Raw genomic sequence first — 15,858 nt, forward strand, 5'->3', positions numbered from 1 at the left:
CCTGGCAAAAGTCTCTGCATTAAATAGACATTCAAATTTTAATGATCTCGTGTATTTTTTAAGTGGCAGGTTACGTTACAACCAGAACCATTTATTTGAAAAGAAATGCTGCAAATCCTCACTCCCACACAGGTTTGTGAAAACAATAGGAACAACAACTTTTCCAATTTCTATAATGCTCCATATTTTTCGTGGAGTCATAATTTGGCTATTTAAAAAAGCTATGACTGGATAAAACTCATAAGACTTATTTTTGTTGTTCTCAGTCTATTGACAGGAAAGGTAGTTGTGTGGAAAATACTCTCTGAAATAGCTAAATAGAACTTTATTCCTAAAATGAAAGGCAGCATGGGATACTGCATGAAGAGCTAGCTTCAAAATCAAAAAGGCCTGAGTTAGAGTTCTCAGACACACAGTGCTTAACCTTAACCTTTCAGTGCCCCGAGCAACTCTCTTGGACCATAAGTTGCAAAACAAGCCCCAATCAACTTTAGTAAAGGGAATTGCTGCATTGAGGGTACCCTATGCCTGTGGTATTCAAACTCAAACATAAACCGAGCCACTAAACACTTAAAAATCCCTGCAGGCACATATCGACTTAGAAAATCACATATTAACATTATGTATGTTCTATTACACTTTTACTTATCTTGCTAAATATTTTAAAATGTAATTACATTTTAATCTGATTCAGGCAGCACTTGGAAGTATTGTAGCTGCAAAAGGGGCCTCATGTTTAAGACCTCTGCCCTACATCAATGAAGTCACAATCACAGGTCTGATATGGTTTAAAAAATAAAAAGAATTTCAAAATAATCCCTATTACTATTGTTCTTGTTTGTTTTACTAAAAATAATTTATGGGACAAGGAATAGTACTGTGATTTCATTGATACAGGGAACTCCAAGGAGAGGAAACTTCCTCATCAATTCAGTTCATTCTTTTCTCTGCAATTTATAATCTTAGAGGGTTGCCACTGAGCAGTTGACTTGCCCAATGCCACGCATCCAGAATGTCTCAGAGGTAGGACCAAACCCAAGTCTTCCCAACATCCAAGGCAGCTGTCTGTCCACTAAGATGGTCAAGTTGCTATGACTGTATACCCAGATTAAAACTTAAATTAACCTTATTCAGACCATCTACTGTTTATAGGAATTGGATATCATCCATTTGAGTCACAGAAATGAAGTTTTAAGAAACAACCCAAAGCAAAAGAGAAGGGATGATCTAAACAATATTTCAATCAGGACACCCAATCATTTTTGCCCTTACATAACAAAGTCATCCTTATAAAAAAGTAAAATTCCAGATTTGAGTGATGGCAGATCAGGGAGGCAGCATTTAAGCTTAAAAACACCCAGCATGCCATCCAGCCCAACCTAATGCAGGAATGTTCTTTCTTTCCAGTTTTGTTCAGTCCCCTTTCCAGTGTTTGGGATAGTGCTCCCAACCTGTTCCTCCCATTCTTCTTGGTATTCAGCCCAAGTATTTCCTGACAGTAAGAAGTAAGGATTGAAATGGGTTATAGACTGAAGTTGCATGGTCTCCTTTTCTAGAGAGCTTTAAAAACAGGACAGATTATCATGTTTTGGGCTGGTTTAAGTGTGATCTGGAAAAAAACCAAGGGAAAGGTGTAGATAATCTTTCAAAATCCTCTCCAATCATAAGAATGAGGAATTCAAATGATTGTCCCATTTTAGTCATACCTTCCTGTAACAAGACAAGAATTCTCCTTTCTTCTTGTTACTTACAACCTTACATTTAGCAAAACAACACATACACAACCCACTATTGAGTTATCTGAATCAAGTCTCTAATCATCTTCTTGGACACTTTTTTATCTTCTCTAAATGCTAGACACTTCAACAACAACATTTTCCCCCTAAAAGCAGTCAGAGTAAGTCCGTGTCAAGTTTGTTTGTTTTTTTTTAATTCATCATTTTGGACGCTCTGCTGTTTTCACAATAAGTCATTAAATAAAAAAAAACCTCTTAGAAAGATTTCACATGTATCTTCCATCAATCTAAAGTAAAGTCACTGGAGAAAGAACCTCATAAACTATAAAGTCACACTTTATAAACTTTAAGTAGTAGACATAAAATTAATTTTTAAATTCTACTTCTAAGACATCCAGGTTGCAGGATAAGGATTTGGATTGAATTACTTATAAATCATCTATTTGTTGTTTTCAAATAGAAGCTTTGATATTATCTCAAAGAATAAGACCAGCAGGACTTTAGAATTTATGAAAATAATCACTAACATATAACAACAAAAGCCTATATACATGGCCTTGTTTAATCATAACAACCCTATTAAATTAATACTCCCGATACTATGGTCTGCATTTTACTGATAAGAAAAGAAAGAAGGATTCACACCCAGATGCAGTCCTCTTTCTACCTATGCCAAACTGCCATTTTCAGGAAAGATTAAAAAAAAAAAGCTTAATCACTGCTAATAAAGGTGTTCATCATTTCATAGAATTAGAGTTGGAATGGACTTGAGAGGTTGTTGAATTCAATCTTCTCGAGTTACAGGTGAGGAAAGTAAGGAGAATGGATGGCCAAGATTATACAGGAAATGAGTGGTAAAGCTGACACGTGAATCCAGTTCTTTGACTTTCCATCCAGTGCTCTTTTCCCCAAACCATACTTTTAATAGCACACTTTTTTTTTTCAAAGAATTTTCTAGTTAACCACATCAACTGTTGTGGTCATTGTTGAGTCATTTCAGTTGTATCTAACTCTTTGTAACTCCATTTGGGGTTTTCTCAGCAAAGATACTGGAATGGTTTGTCATTTCCTTCTCCAGTTCATTTTACAGATGAGGAAATTGAGGCAAACAGAGCGAAGACACTTACCCAGGGTCACACAGCCAGTAAGTGTCTGAGGCCAGATTTTAACTCAGGAAAGTGAGTCTTCCTGACTCCACTGGATCACCTAGCTGGCCCTCATCAACTGTTACTGTCCCCATTTCACAGATGGGGAAACTGGATTGCATGATCCACTGTTGAACAGAAGAGCTGTAAACAAAATCCGGTCTTCTGATTATTTTGCTAAGACTTTCCACGAAATATCATCTTAAGGAATTTATACTTAGGGTAAACACTTTTTTTTTTATCAACTTCACCTTCATTCAATTCCTTATCACTTCTTCTCTGAGCTATTACAATGCCCAAATTGGTCTCTCTGACTCAGATCTCTTCCCATTTCAGACCATCCTCCACACAGATGCCAAAGTGACTTTCCTTAAGTGTGAGTCTGACTATGTCAATCCTCTAATCAATAGACTGCCCTGGCTGATTGTCTATAACCTCTAGGGTAAAAATGGGGACATCTCTTTTTGGCTTTGAGAGCTATTCACAACCTGATCCCCACCTAGCTCTCTGGCTTCATTATATATCACCTCCCTTTCCAACACTCTAAAATCTGGCCAAATTGGTCTTCTTACTTTTCCTCCTACACTGCAGTCCATCTGCCATCTCTGTGTCTTTGTACTGCCTATTCCCCATAGCTAGAGCTTACGTCTTCTCAGCTTTGCCTCTTAGAATCCCTTATTCTCTTCAAGACTTAGTTGAAATGCCGCCTTTCATGTTCTCCTCCACCTCCTTCCTTCCTTAAACTACCTTTTCTATTTATACTTTTTCTGTACGTAATTACATATGTTTGCATTATTTCCCCGATAGAATAAAACCTCTTTGAGGAGCGGGGGATTGATTCTATATCCCCAACACCTAGCATAGTTCTTGGATCATAACAGTCATTTAATAAATGTTTGTTGATTGATTGGTTGAAATCCAGGATCTATACCAATAGTGCTCTAAAGATTTATCAGTGAAGATATAAAAAGCAATACAGGAGGGTTAGACCATCCCTGGCTTCCTTCAATCCCCAGCTAAAATCTTCCCCTCTACTGCAAGCTTTCCCTGATCCCTAGTGTTTTCCCTCTGTTGACTATTTCCAATCTATCTTGCATGTAACTTGTTTGTACACAGTCTTTAGGGGCACAGTCTTTTGGTGGTACACTGGATAAAGTGTCGGACCTGGAGTCAGTAGTACCTGAATTCAAATGCAGCCTCAGACCCCTACTAGCTATGTGACCCTGGGGAAGTCATTTAACCCTGTTTGCCTCAGTTTCTCATCTGTAAAAAGGAGCTGGAGAAGGAAATGGCAAACCACAAAAAAGTATGTTTGCCAAAAACCAACGAACAAATACCAACAACAAATGGGGTTACAGAGAGTTCGACACAATCAAAACAATTCAACAATACATAACATATAGTTGTTTGAATGTGAGCTCCCCCAGTAGACTGTGAGCTCCTTGAGAGCAAGGACTATCTTGCTTTTCTTTGTATCCTCAATGCTCAGCACAACGACTGACACATAGTAGTAAGCACTTAATAGATGTTTACTGACTGACAGAAAGTATGCAAATCGATGCACTCATAATCACCATGCCTCTTAAAGACTTTAACTGTAGCATCCCATTAGAATTCCTTCATAAGATCACATTCTGCTGACCTAAATTCTTCTTAACTTCCGCGCTAGATTTAATATAAAACCCCAAAAAATACTTAGTAAATTTGGTAGATTTCCACTGTTAAAGTCAATAAGCATTTTATGTGTATGGCACATAACGACACAATGACCACACACAATCTCTGCTTCAGTCTTCTTTTAGTCTCTCCTTCCTACCACCATCTTTTAAAAACGATGATGGTTCTTCCATTAAATGACCTCACTTCAATAGACACAAAATTAAAATGACTATGCTCATTCTTCCTTTGTACTTCCCTATATTTCTTGAAGAAAAATTCTCAGAACTGGTTTGGAGTCAGGTGACCTGAACTTGAATCCCAATTCTCCTGCTTACTATCTGTGTGACCTTAGGGAAGTTATTTAACCTCTGTTTTCTCTTCTTTCAAAAGAAGGAGTCAGACCAGCTCCAGCTGGAAAGGTACCTTAGAAGTCCTCTGGTCCAAACTCTCCTACTGAAAAGTGAATCACTAATCTGGGGTTTGAATCCATGTCCTTCTACTCTGAATTCGCATGCAGGCCACTTTCTCATTCATAAAGTTGTTTGCAGCATGTTATTTTCAATTATATTCCCAAATTTCATTCATAAACACATTTACACTTCCCATAAGGCCACTAAAGATGATGAATGGTCAGCCTGAACTTTCAAGATTCCATTAAATATCTGCCCACTAGTGGATAAATTACTAATTGCCCTCCAAAATTAACAGTCTATCTATTAAATAGCAAATTTGAACCTGAAAAGCAAAACAAAAAACAAAAAACAAATTACATGCTTGAGTGGGAGAAAAAAGAAGAAAAAATCACATGACTTCAGTCTAATCTTCTTGCCCTCAGTATCAAAAGTATTGAGATGCAAAAGTGATCTACATCCTTTATACAAATCTACCTAAAACAGATGAGGCTCTGTCCTAGGCCTCTTAGGAGATAGAAAACACAGCCCCTGCCTGCAAAGATTTCAGAAATCTAAGGTACAGTCCCTTCATTTCATGTCACCTCCCCTAGCTGAGCTTAAGTGACTTTTCCATATTAAGACTTGCTCATTTAATGGGCAACCTTGTAAATTTACTGAGTTTTCAGCTCATCATCTTTTTGTCATACAAAGTCTATGTTTGTCACCACTTCTAAAAGCCTTATTCAGCTGTCACTTCCAATGACTCACAGGGAAGTAACAATAAGACTAGCCTTCAGATATGCTATTTAACTAATTATAAACATAGCTTGTTTGCATTGCCCTAGTCCAGAGTGCAGCACTGAGAGATTCAACATGCACCAAACATTTTCAGCAAGTGGCAAAGGTTTTTTTGTGAGGATCTGCCCCTGTTTGCTAAACAAGAGAGAGGCCAATTTTGAATGCACCATCCTGCTTGAGTCAGTCTGAAGCTGGTGAGGGGCAAATGTCTTCCATCCTCATATTGGCCGTGATGTTCTTGAAGCTGCTGGTTTCCGAGGAAAGTAAGGACATCCACCCCTCTGCCTAAGTGATCTAGGTCTAACATGAATGTTCAGACAGTCATGTTTTCTGATGCTAAGGCTTTGCTAATGGTTCAGATATTATTATTTATAGAGATTATTTACAGAAGGCTCTTTCCAGACTTTGTGGCACTAAGAGTTTTCATGACTCCTAAAGCTCTGAGTATCCTATCCTTTTACTGAATTACCAAAGTGATGCAAAATCCAGAGAAATAAACTCTGATCATTAAGTAGCAGCAGTAGGGGTTGGAGGGGAGCCGCTTTCAGAGAACAAAAAGGTGGACAAGCCTGAAAAAAAAAATCATGGAATTCAAAAGTAAGCTATCTTTAAGCTGTCTTCACACCAATTTCCCTTCTTGTGTGTAGCTGAGCAATTTTTAAACTACTTAGTTTAGTACTAAATCTAGAACAGGAGTCTAGAACAGGAGCTAGAAGAGTGTCCTTAATCTGGGATCCATGAACTTTGAAAAAAAATATATTTGGATAACTATTTCAAAATAATTGGCTTCCTTTGTAATTCTAAGTATTTTACTTTATGCATTTAATAACATCATTCTGAGAAGAGGGTCCTTAGGCTTCACCAGAATGCTTAAGGGGTCCATGATATAAACAAGATTAAGAACTCCTGTGCTAGAATAACAAATGTGATAAATTTAATTTAATTTTTAATTTAATTTAGCAAACTGGTAAATCAAAAAAGAAACCTCAGTTTCTCTGTTTTCCTGGGTAGGTTTCAGCCCCTCCCTTGAAGGCTGCCATAACAACTCCTCATTGAATGTTGATTTTCCCAGAAGACACAGGGCCAATAGTAATATCATTTCCTTAATTCTGCTAACTGCTTCTTTGTAACACATAGGAAAACAGTTGCTTGAGAACTAAATGTTTACAGGGATTAGTACTGTTGGCCTATATTTTACAGAAAAGAGAATCTTTTCAAACCCTTATGGCGTATACACTTTTAAGCAATGGGAATTAGGTTTAATAAAGTACTTTAAAAAAAGAACAGCTCTCTTGCCTGAGTGATATTCCTTATAAATATAATGCTCATTGTTATTCATATCACAGATTTAAAATGCAAGAAGCAGAAGCCATTTAATCCAGCTCTCCCTTTTTTTGCAAGAGTGGAAGGTGAGGCCCAGGGAAATTAAATGACTTGTCCATGGTCAGCAATTCATTTATAACATAACAGTCTTTGAGATTTACCTAGGGCACTGATAAGTTAAGCGACTTGCCCATAGTCAATATGTCAGAAGCAGGACCTGAACCTAGGTCTTTCTGACTCCAAGGCTAGCATACCACATTGTATTACCTTAAGGTGTGTGGTATAATGGAGCCTGGCGGGGGGAGGGGAGAGGTCCTATGACATGATGTACAGAAACTCAGGATAAAACAGTATAAATAAGAACGTAAAACGTTTAGACCTTAGATCCCATCTAGAACAACCCCCTCAGATGAGGAAATTAAGGCCTATAGGGGTTCAGTGACTTGACTAAAATCATGCAGCAGGGACTGGAACCCAATTCTTCTCATGGTGTAGTGGGCAGAGCACTGATCTTTGAATCAATAAGATTTGAGTTTGAATCCTGCTTCAAATATTTACTAGCTGGACAAATCACGTAAGCTCCCTGAGCCTCAGTTTCCTCATTTGTAAAATGATGGGGGTTGGATTTGATGACTTCTAAGATCCCCTAAATTTATGAGCCTATGGTTTCCAGTCCAATTCATCACGAAGTTCTCATGACACTTTCTCAAGAGCCAGTCATGTTGAAATGAGCCAAACAAGATGGTTTTGCACATCAGTTAAGAAAGCATTACATTTATTTCATTTAAAATTCACCTCACCACTTGTACAGAATCCTCTGAAGAAAATGAAAGCAAAAAAAAGCAAAGAAAAAATAAAACCCACCCCAGAATAGTTCTCAAGAAGATGCCGCAGTTTCTGTGGAACCCTTCAGCCTTCTAGTGGTAAGATTCCCTTTCCTCCACAGCTACTGTGAGTGTTAATGGGAGTCATGCATGTCTAAACAGAACATTTGTTACCAATAAAAACAAGGTCCCCTAGCCCAGCATTGTACCTTCTGCTCCTCTCCCCTCTCCTGCCCTCTCTAACAGTAGACAATTCATTTTGTCCATTTGCCTCACTGGCCACACAATTTTTATGATCTCAGCTTTCCTACTCAACCCTCTCCACCCCTACCCCCCACTCCCAACCTAATATTATTCTTTCAACCCTCTGGCATGACTCAGAAGAAACTTAGCTGATGTAAAAGAAGGCTGTGTATTCCCTTATCCTATTCACCATAAACAGATTAATAATCAAACTTAGAGTCAGCCAAAGCAAGACAGGTGGTGGTCTTAGAGGTTAGAACTGTCAAGAAACATGGGTACATTATGCATAGAATTACCAGAAAAAGAGAAAAACATGCTGAAATATCAGGTAGAGTCCAGAAAATATTGCCCCCTAGGGTACCCATTACTTAAAATGTAATTTTTTATTTATAAAACCATCAGCAGCTCCAATTTCCAGGAAATTAACCAACTCATTACTTAAGACCTGGTCAGCTAAGCCCCTCTCCATGCACAAGGAACTCCTTTATCACAGTTCTCAAACTGTCTGTGGACCAGCATATTGTAAAAGGAAACATTCCCCCCTGTCTCTCTTCAGTTCTAGTAATTAAGTCAAGGGACACATTTATAGCCTACCTTCCTTATGCCACAGGAAAGAAAATGGAGACAAGTTTCTCTCTGGGAACTCTTTTGAATCCCTTCTGTATTCTATAGTCTTTTTCTGTCCTAAATAAATCTGGATTTCATGAAAGACTACATTTCTCAAACTTGGTAAAAAGAGATCACTTGTATGCTCATCATTTACTTTCTCTTCTCCCCACATCTGAATACTCTTAAAGAAGAAAAGTTGGAGGGGGTAGGGGAGTCAGCCAGCAGGCAGCTCTGTAACAAGATGGGCACTAGGTACCTCCTGTCTTAAGGGACCACCTGCTCTCCCCATTTTCACATAGGCAGTGGTACTTTGTAGCAACAGACAGAAAGCTGTCTTTTGGTTCATCCATAACTTTCAAAAACACTGTAGCCTTAAATATCACATCACCAGGAATTTCACAGACACGATTTCATTTATTCTTTTCAGTTATTACTCAGTAATAACTAAATACCTGTAACCTGTCACTTCCCCCATCTCCCTTTCATGCTGAAATTTAGGTCAAAGCTGAGCATTTTGCAGCATGAGATTTTCTTTCAAAGGGGATAGCTTTGCACCAACAAGACCACTCACAAAAGAGATGGAGAATTTGAAGAGATGCTATTATAGGTCATTTACCTGAGAGAGGGCCCTCCTCCCATTCTTCAGCCCTCTTAATTCGGTTTGTGGCAAATCCTACACAGGCATACACTCCGATGGCAAAAATGAACAGGGAGATGACCTGGGGAAGTAAAAGACCAAAGTGTCAAACACACTGAGAGCTGGATAGAAGTCGAGTCCTGCGGTATTTAAGGGTCAGACCACCACGGCTCAATCTTATAGCTTTTCAAACACATCATCAAATACCATTCATTCTGTTTCACACATTCAGAACTCTGCAAGGAGTGTTTAATTAAGCAACTGAGCAGAAAGCATTTCATTTGATAGCATGTCCTTCAGGAGGCAGTGGAAGGGTCTCCTTCCCACAGAAATCCATTTTCTTGCCCCCTACCTGGTGTGACTGGAAAGCGTTTCTCTTTGCCATGGTAGAGAATTCTTGGAAAGCCTTTTTGCTGTGTGTTGTTCTCTTTTTTCTCTACACTGAATGCCGGGCTCTTTGCTCTCTGAGTCCAGTCTATTAGCTACAACTAATCCCACCTGGGGAGGTTGACAGGCTCATTTGATTTGCCAAGGGCCTGATTTCATCATGGTTCACTCACAAATCCCAGCTCTGAGTACAAGAGGCTTCCAGCATCATCCTTCTTTTCCCCTCCCCCTTGCCCTTCCCCCCCCATACACATACACACACAGACACACACACACATACACACACACACAGACACACACACTCTTTTATGTGGTTTCCTCTGGCAACACGAGGTTTTCTAATGTTGCTGTGGCCAATAACAGTTCATGTTCATCTTATTTTCCTCACAAAAACACGGGTAAAAAAGAAACCAAATGTATTTTATCCGATAAAAGTGAAACAGGGCTGGAGAAAGGACAGAGAGGTTTGGTACCAGTTTCAAGCTTTGGAGATTTACAATGTAGTTATTTAATGTCATTAATCTTGCAACTTTATTTACAAAAAAACCAAGGAAGCTTTTGTAATTTATGAACCTAATAACTGACTGATTTTACCATTTATGTGATTGGAGAGATTCAATTTTAATGTCTAAGTCCCAACTGCAACCCATTGGGGTTTTTTTGTTCCTCATGATTTTCCAACTATTTCTCACTATGAAATCTCCTGGGACTGTAACCAACTCCAGAGATAGCATTATTTTTCCTCATATTATTGTTATGGTTCAGAGGAGGAGCTTTATCAAATTAACAAGAATACCAGCCAAGCAACACCAAGTCCTCCTTGCCTATCAGAAAGGACATAAAGACAGGCAGTTTCTCTCTCTGTGTCTCTCTGTCTTTCTTTCTATTTCTCTGTCTTTCTGTCTCTCTGTGTCTCTGTCTTTCTATGTCTCTGTGTCTCTCTCTCTCTCTGTCTCTGTTCTGTCTCTGCCTTTGTCTCTCTCTGTCTCTGTTCTCTCTCTCTCTCTCTCTCTCTCTCTCTCTCTCTCTCTCTCTCTCTCTCTCTCTCTCTCTCTCTCTCTATTTCAAAAGAAACTACCAGCTTGGAAAAAAAAAACCAGCTTCATAAGCAGTTTCATTCAGGAAGGAAACTAGAGATGGATAGAATTATGATTCAAAGTATTGGTTTGCCAGTTATTCGTGGGGGTAAATTATCATCCAAAGCAAAGCAACCCAGCCCCTCAGGGAGAGAGAAGTTTCTTTCACTGAGCTCTTCACCAACAAGTATACTTAAAGGAACGTGTTTAGGCTTAATCTTAAAATTTACTGAAATGCTTGTCCTGAAGCTCAGATTAGTGGCTAATACAGGACCATAGGAGCAATCAACAGGCATTTATTAAGCACCAGAACTATGTGCTAGGAGCTGATCTAAGATCTGGGACTATAAAGACTAAAAAGAAACAATCCCTACCCTCAAGAAGCTTACATTCAAATATTTAAATTCAAAGATTCAGAGCTCTAGGGGACCTAAAATGTCATCTCCAACCCCACCATTTTTGAAACAAAGGAACTGAGGCTAGAGAGCTAAGTGGTACGATATGGTAGAAAAAGACCCCATGGAGGAGTGAGTACACTTGGTTTCACTTCTACGGAAATTAGTTTTCCTATTTGTAGAATGAGGGAGTTGGACTCTAAGGTCATTATCAGTTCTGATGTCTTTAATGTCTAAAGTCTCTTCCAGCTCTAAAAATTCTCTTAAGAAGCCAGAGATAGGGTTTTTTTAATTGTTGCTTTTATTGCTTCTTCCAAAAGATCATTACTCTAGCATAAAATGCATGTGTGTATGTGTAAACAAATCTCATACCTGCCATGCAGCAAGTGACTCACTGAGCTCTGGTTATATTCAAATAGATTGGGGCAGCCCAAAGATACCACTATTCTGCTGACAAGAGATAGCAATCTTGATGACAATAATTTCATTAAATATTTGAAAATCTGGTAATGGCCCACTAGAAAATAGAATATATTGCCAAGATTCACACTATTGCAAAGATGGCAGGTTACAAGTTCATTTTAAGACAGGCATTGACAGAAAAAATAATAACAGATAACATTTGTATAGTCCTTTAAGAATGTGGTTTCTTTTTTTTTCCTTTTTTATGACATTAATACATATTTATGGAATAAAATAAGCATTTCCATAACATAGAACAATAAAAAAGATGATTGTATGTTACATTGCAAATCTCCTATGCACAACTTGCTATTTCTTTCAAATATACAACAAAATTATCACATAAATTTCTTCTATTTCTCCTCTTTCTCTACTCTCCCCCTACCTCACTGTTACTACCATTACACACACATAGGTACACACACACACACACACACACACACATATATATATACACACATAGGTATGTATGTGTGTATATGTGGGTATATTTGTATATGTATATATAATTATTCCATACATATTTCTATTTATCAATTCTTTCTCTGGATGCAGTTTCTTTCTTCATCTGTCCCTTATAGTTAATTTTGAACATTGTTTTAATTGATCCGCACTACAATTCTATGAAGATGGTGCTCTAGCTATTAATATTCCCATTCTATGCTGAGAAAACTGAGGTTCAGAATGGTTAAAGGACTTGCCCATGGTCACACAGCTAGTAAGACTTCGTTGTATGCATTTTTTAATTTGAGGACACTTGGTTAAGGTTTTAGAAAACCTTTTGAAATATACAGGGGTTTTCTACCATTCATGCTTAAAATCTAAGGTTATCACTATGAGGTAAAAGACTACACTTAGGATTCCATTGGTACAAGGAACTCCCAGGTATATAAACACTCCTTCCTAATGCAGATCACTACCATGTTTGCAACAATAGAGATCTGCCTAGAGCAGCGGGGTCAAAAACCTGGGCCACTAATCTGTACACAAGGATCCCTGTAGGCTACATATTGACTTAGTTTTAAAATGAAATGTTACCTATGTTTTATTGTATTTTTATTTATTTTGCTAAATATTTCTCAATTACGTTTTAATCTATAGGCAGCTCTTGAACCAGGGACAGTGTGTTTGGCAGCCAGAGTACTGAGAGGTTAAGTAACTTACCAAGGCTTCCTGATTTTTCAAAGCCCACTAGTTATGCATGAGGATTCATCTAATAAGTTATCATTACAGAGAAGCAAAAATACCAACAGAAAACAATGGAGGATAGTGTAAAAGTCATTACTATACCCTTTGAGTTTTATATATACTGTTATAAAGAAGTCAAGTTTGTAAGCTCTTTTGTATAATTAATCAATCAAGAAACATTTCTTAGGAGCATACCATGTACCAGGTGGCAGCTAGATGGCTCAGTGGATAGATCCCTGGAGTCAGGAAGACCTGAGTTCAAATCTGACCTCAGACATCTACTAGTTACGTGACCCTAGGCAAGTCACCTAATCTCTGTTTGCAGTAATCCACTGAAGAAGGAAATGGCAAAGCACGTTAGTATCTTTACCAAGAAAATTCCATAATGGGGTCACCAAGAGTCAGACACACCTGAACAACAGCAAATGTGCCAGGTGCTCAGGATACAAGTACAAAAAAAATTAAACAATCCTGACTCACAAAAAAGCTTATATCTGGGGCAGCTAGGTGGTACAGTGGATAGAGCTCTGGCCTGGAGTCAGGAGCACCTGAGTTCACATTCAGCCTCAGACACTTGACACTTACTAGCTGTGTAACCCTGGGCCAGTCACTTAACCCCAATTGCTTCACCAAAAAGAAAAAAAACTTATATCCTAATGGGGAAGACAACAAGCATATATAAAAATATATAAAACATGAATACAAGTTTAATAAATGCAAACATATACAAACTCGTTAAATACAAGGCAGCTTGGGAAGGATGACATTAGTACTAGAAGGTGACAGGAAAGGCTTCAAGCAGAAGATAATGCCTGACCTATATACCCTAAAAGAAATCAAAGAAGAAAGGATCTATACATAATAAAATAAATGAATAGCTGCTTTTTTTGTGGTAGTCAAAATTTTAAAACTAAGGAGGTGTCCTCCAATCTGGAAATAGCTAAGTGCATTGTGGTACATGAATAATGGAATGTTTTGTTGGTTGTTGAGTCATTTCAGTCATATCCAATCCTTCATGATCCCATTGGGAGTTTTCTAGGCAAAGATCCTAGAGTGGTTTGCCATTTCCTTCTCCAGCTCATTTTACAGATTTGGAAACTAAGGCAAACAGGGTTAAGTGACTTGCCCAGGCTCACACTGCTAGTAAGTGCCTGAGGTCATATTTGAACTCAGGTCCTCCTGCCTCCAGGCCCCATGTTCTATCTACTGTGTCACCTACCTTCCAAAAAAATGTAATGTTATTGCTCCATAAGAATGGTAAAGAAAACTGGGAAGACTCCTTGTGAACTGATAAGAATGATGCACAAGGAACTAGAAGAATCTATATAGTAGTAACATTATAAAGAAAAACAATTTTGAATGACTTTAAAATTGCCAACACAATGATAAACCACAATTTCAAAAAAGATAAAGATGAAATACACTACTCGTTTACTGCCAGAGAAGTGATCATGCTGAAAAAGACACATTTTCCAATATGACCAGTGTGGGAATTTGTCTACCAGATTGTGTGTACACACACATATGCATGTATATGTGTGTATGTATGTACATAGAGAGAGGGGGTTCAATTTTTTTTTTATTTGCTCAGTGTAGGGGAAGGAGGTCATTGGGAGGGACCTATTGTACACGAAAAAATAAAAGCTACGTAGTTGAAAAAAATTATGAATAGTAGTAAAGAAACTTTCCACCAAAAACAAGCTCATCTAACACATTAATATCATTAATATGATTTTGTGTTAAGCATATCTATTTATGCCATATTTTAGTTTTGTTAAATACTGGTTTGTACATTAATAACACATTCTTTTTCATCTATTAAAAAAAGGAAGAGAAAAGGAAGATGGTGCCTGCACTGCATCTTAGGAGGAGAGTGTCTCTATGAGTCAAAGATAAGGAAGGAATACATTCCAGGGAAGGGGGATAGCCCCTGCAAAGTATGGAGATGAGAGATGGAAAGATAGTGTGGGGTCAGATTGTGTGACAGGCCTTTGACACCTAAAAAGAATTTATGTTTTACCCTAGAGGCAATAGGACACCACTACATAGGGTTCACATAGTCAGATCTGCACTTAAGGAAAATTACTTTGGCAACATTGTGTAGGATGGACCAGAGTGGGGACAGACTTGAAGCAGGGAGGCCAAAGAGGAGGTTGTCACAATAATCTAGGTAAAAGGTTATGAGGGCCTGAACCAAAGTGGTAGCTGTGTAAGTGGAAAGAAGGGCTCAGGTGTGAGTGTTATGAAGTTAGAAGTAAAACACGTCTATTGAGAGGGTAATATGCTATAAGGAAGAGTCAAGGTAAAGCCGAGATTATGAAACTGAATACTTATAAAGAAGGATAAAAGTGACTGCAACAGAAACAGGGAAGTTTGGGAGAACAGAGGCTTTCAGGGGAAAGACCCAATTCCAGACATGTTGAGTTTAAGATATCTCCTGGATATCCACTTTGAAACATCCAATAGACAATTGGTGATATGAGGCTGAAGGAAGAAGGAGAGAGGCTCAGAGGACAGTCTCAGACCATCATATAGATCTTGGAGTCATCTGCATTGGGATGATAGTGTTAATCCTTTGGGAGCAGATGAGGCCACCAAGACATATCAATAAAAATAATAATAGCTGACAATTGTTTAACCTTTAAGTTTTGCAAAATGCTTTACATACATTTTCTGTTTCTATATGTGCCTCATTGCTCTGCACGTCCTCAATAATCACAAAGAGTTTCTAAGCATATTGGGGATCTGGTGCATGCCCAGAACCTCATCAGCTTGTTTAGCTGATGCAACCTCTCTCTATGTACATACATACACACATATATATGCATATGTGTGTGTACACACAATCTGGTAGACAAATTCCCACACTGGTCATATTGGAAAATGTGTCTTTTTCAGCATGATCACTTCTCTGGCAGTAAACGAGTAGTGTATTTCATCTTTATCTTTTTGAAATTGTGGTTTATCATTGTGTTGGCAATTTT

At 38.2% G+C, this 15,858-nt stretch overlaps 1 protein-coding gene across 6 annotated transcripts in view; it reads right to left on the minus strand.

The window, feature by feature from the left end:
* ENPP2 (ectonucleotide pyrophosphatase/phosphodiesterase 2) overlaps positions 1-15,858 on the minus strand; it is a 190,918-nt gene that overhangs the window by 132,723 nt on the left and 42,337 nt on the right. Inside the window, exons 1-2 of one of the 6 annotated variants that reach the window (XM_078153709.1) lie at positions 9,719-9,923; positions 9,346-9,448 (exon numbers count right to left, since the gene is read on the minus strand). In XM_078153709.1, the coding sequence (XP_078009835.1) occupies positions 9,346-9,448; positions 9,719-9,751 (136 nt within the window). In that variant the 5' untranslated portion in view covers positions 9,752-9,923. Of the gene's footprint in view, positions 1-9,345; positions 9,449-9,718; positions 9,928-15,858 lie in introns of those variants that run through there. The other 5 variants (XM_020975540.2, XM_020975536.2, XM_020975538.2 and 2 more) reach the window with 5 other exon arrangements.

The sequence above is a fragment of the Phascolarctos cinereus genome, unplaced genomic scaffold, assembly GCF_003287225.1.
Source record: "Phascolarctos cinereus isolate Bilbo 61053 unplaced genomic scaffold, phaCin_HiC Scaffold_4;HRSCAF=312, whole genome shotgun sequence".
Taxonomy (NCBI): Eukaryota; Metazoa; Chordata; class Mammalia; order Diprotodontia; family Phascolarctidae; genus Phascolarctos; species Phascolarctos cinereus.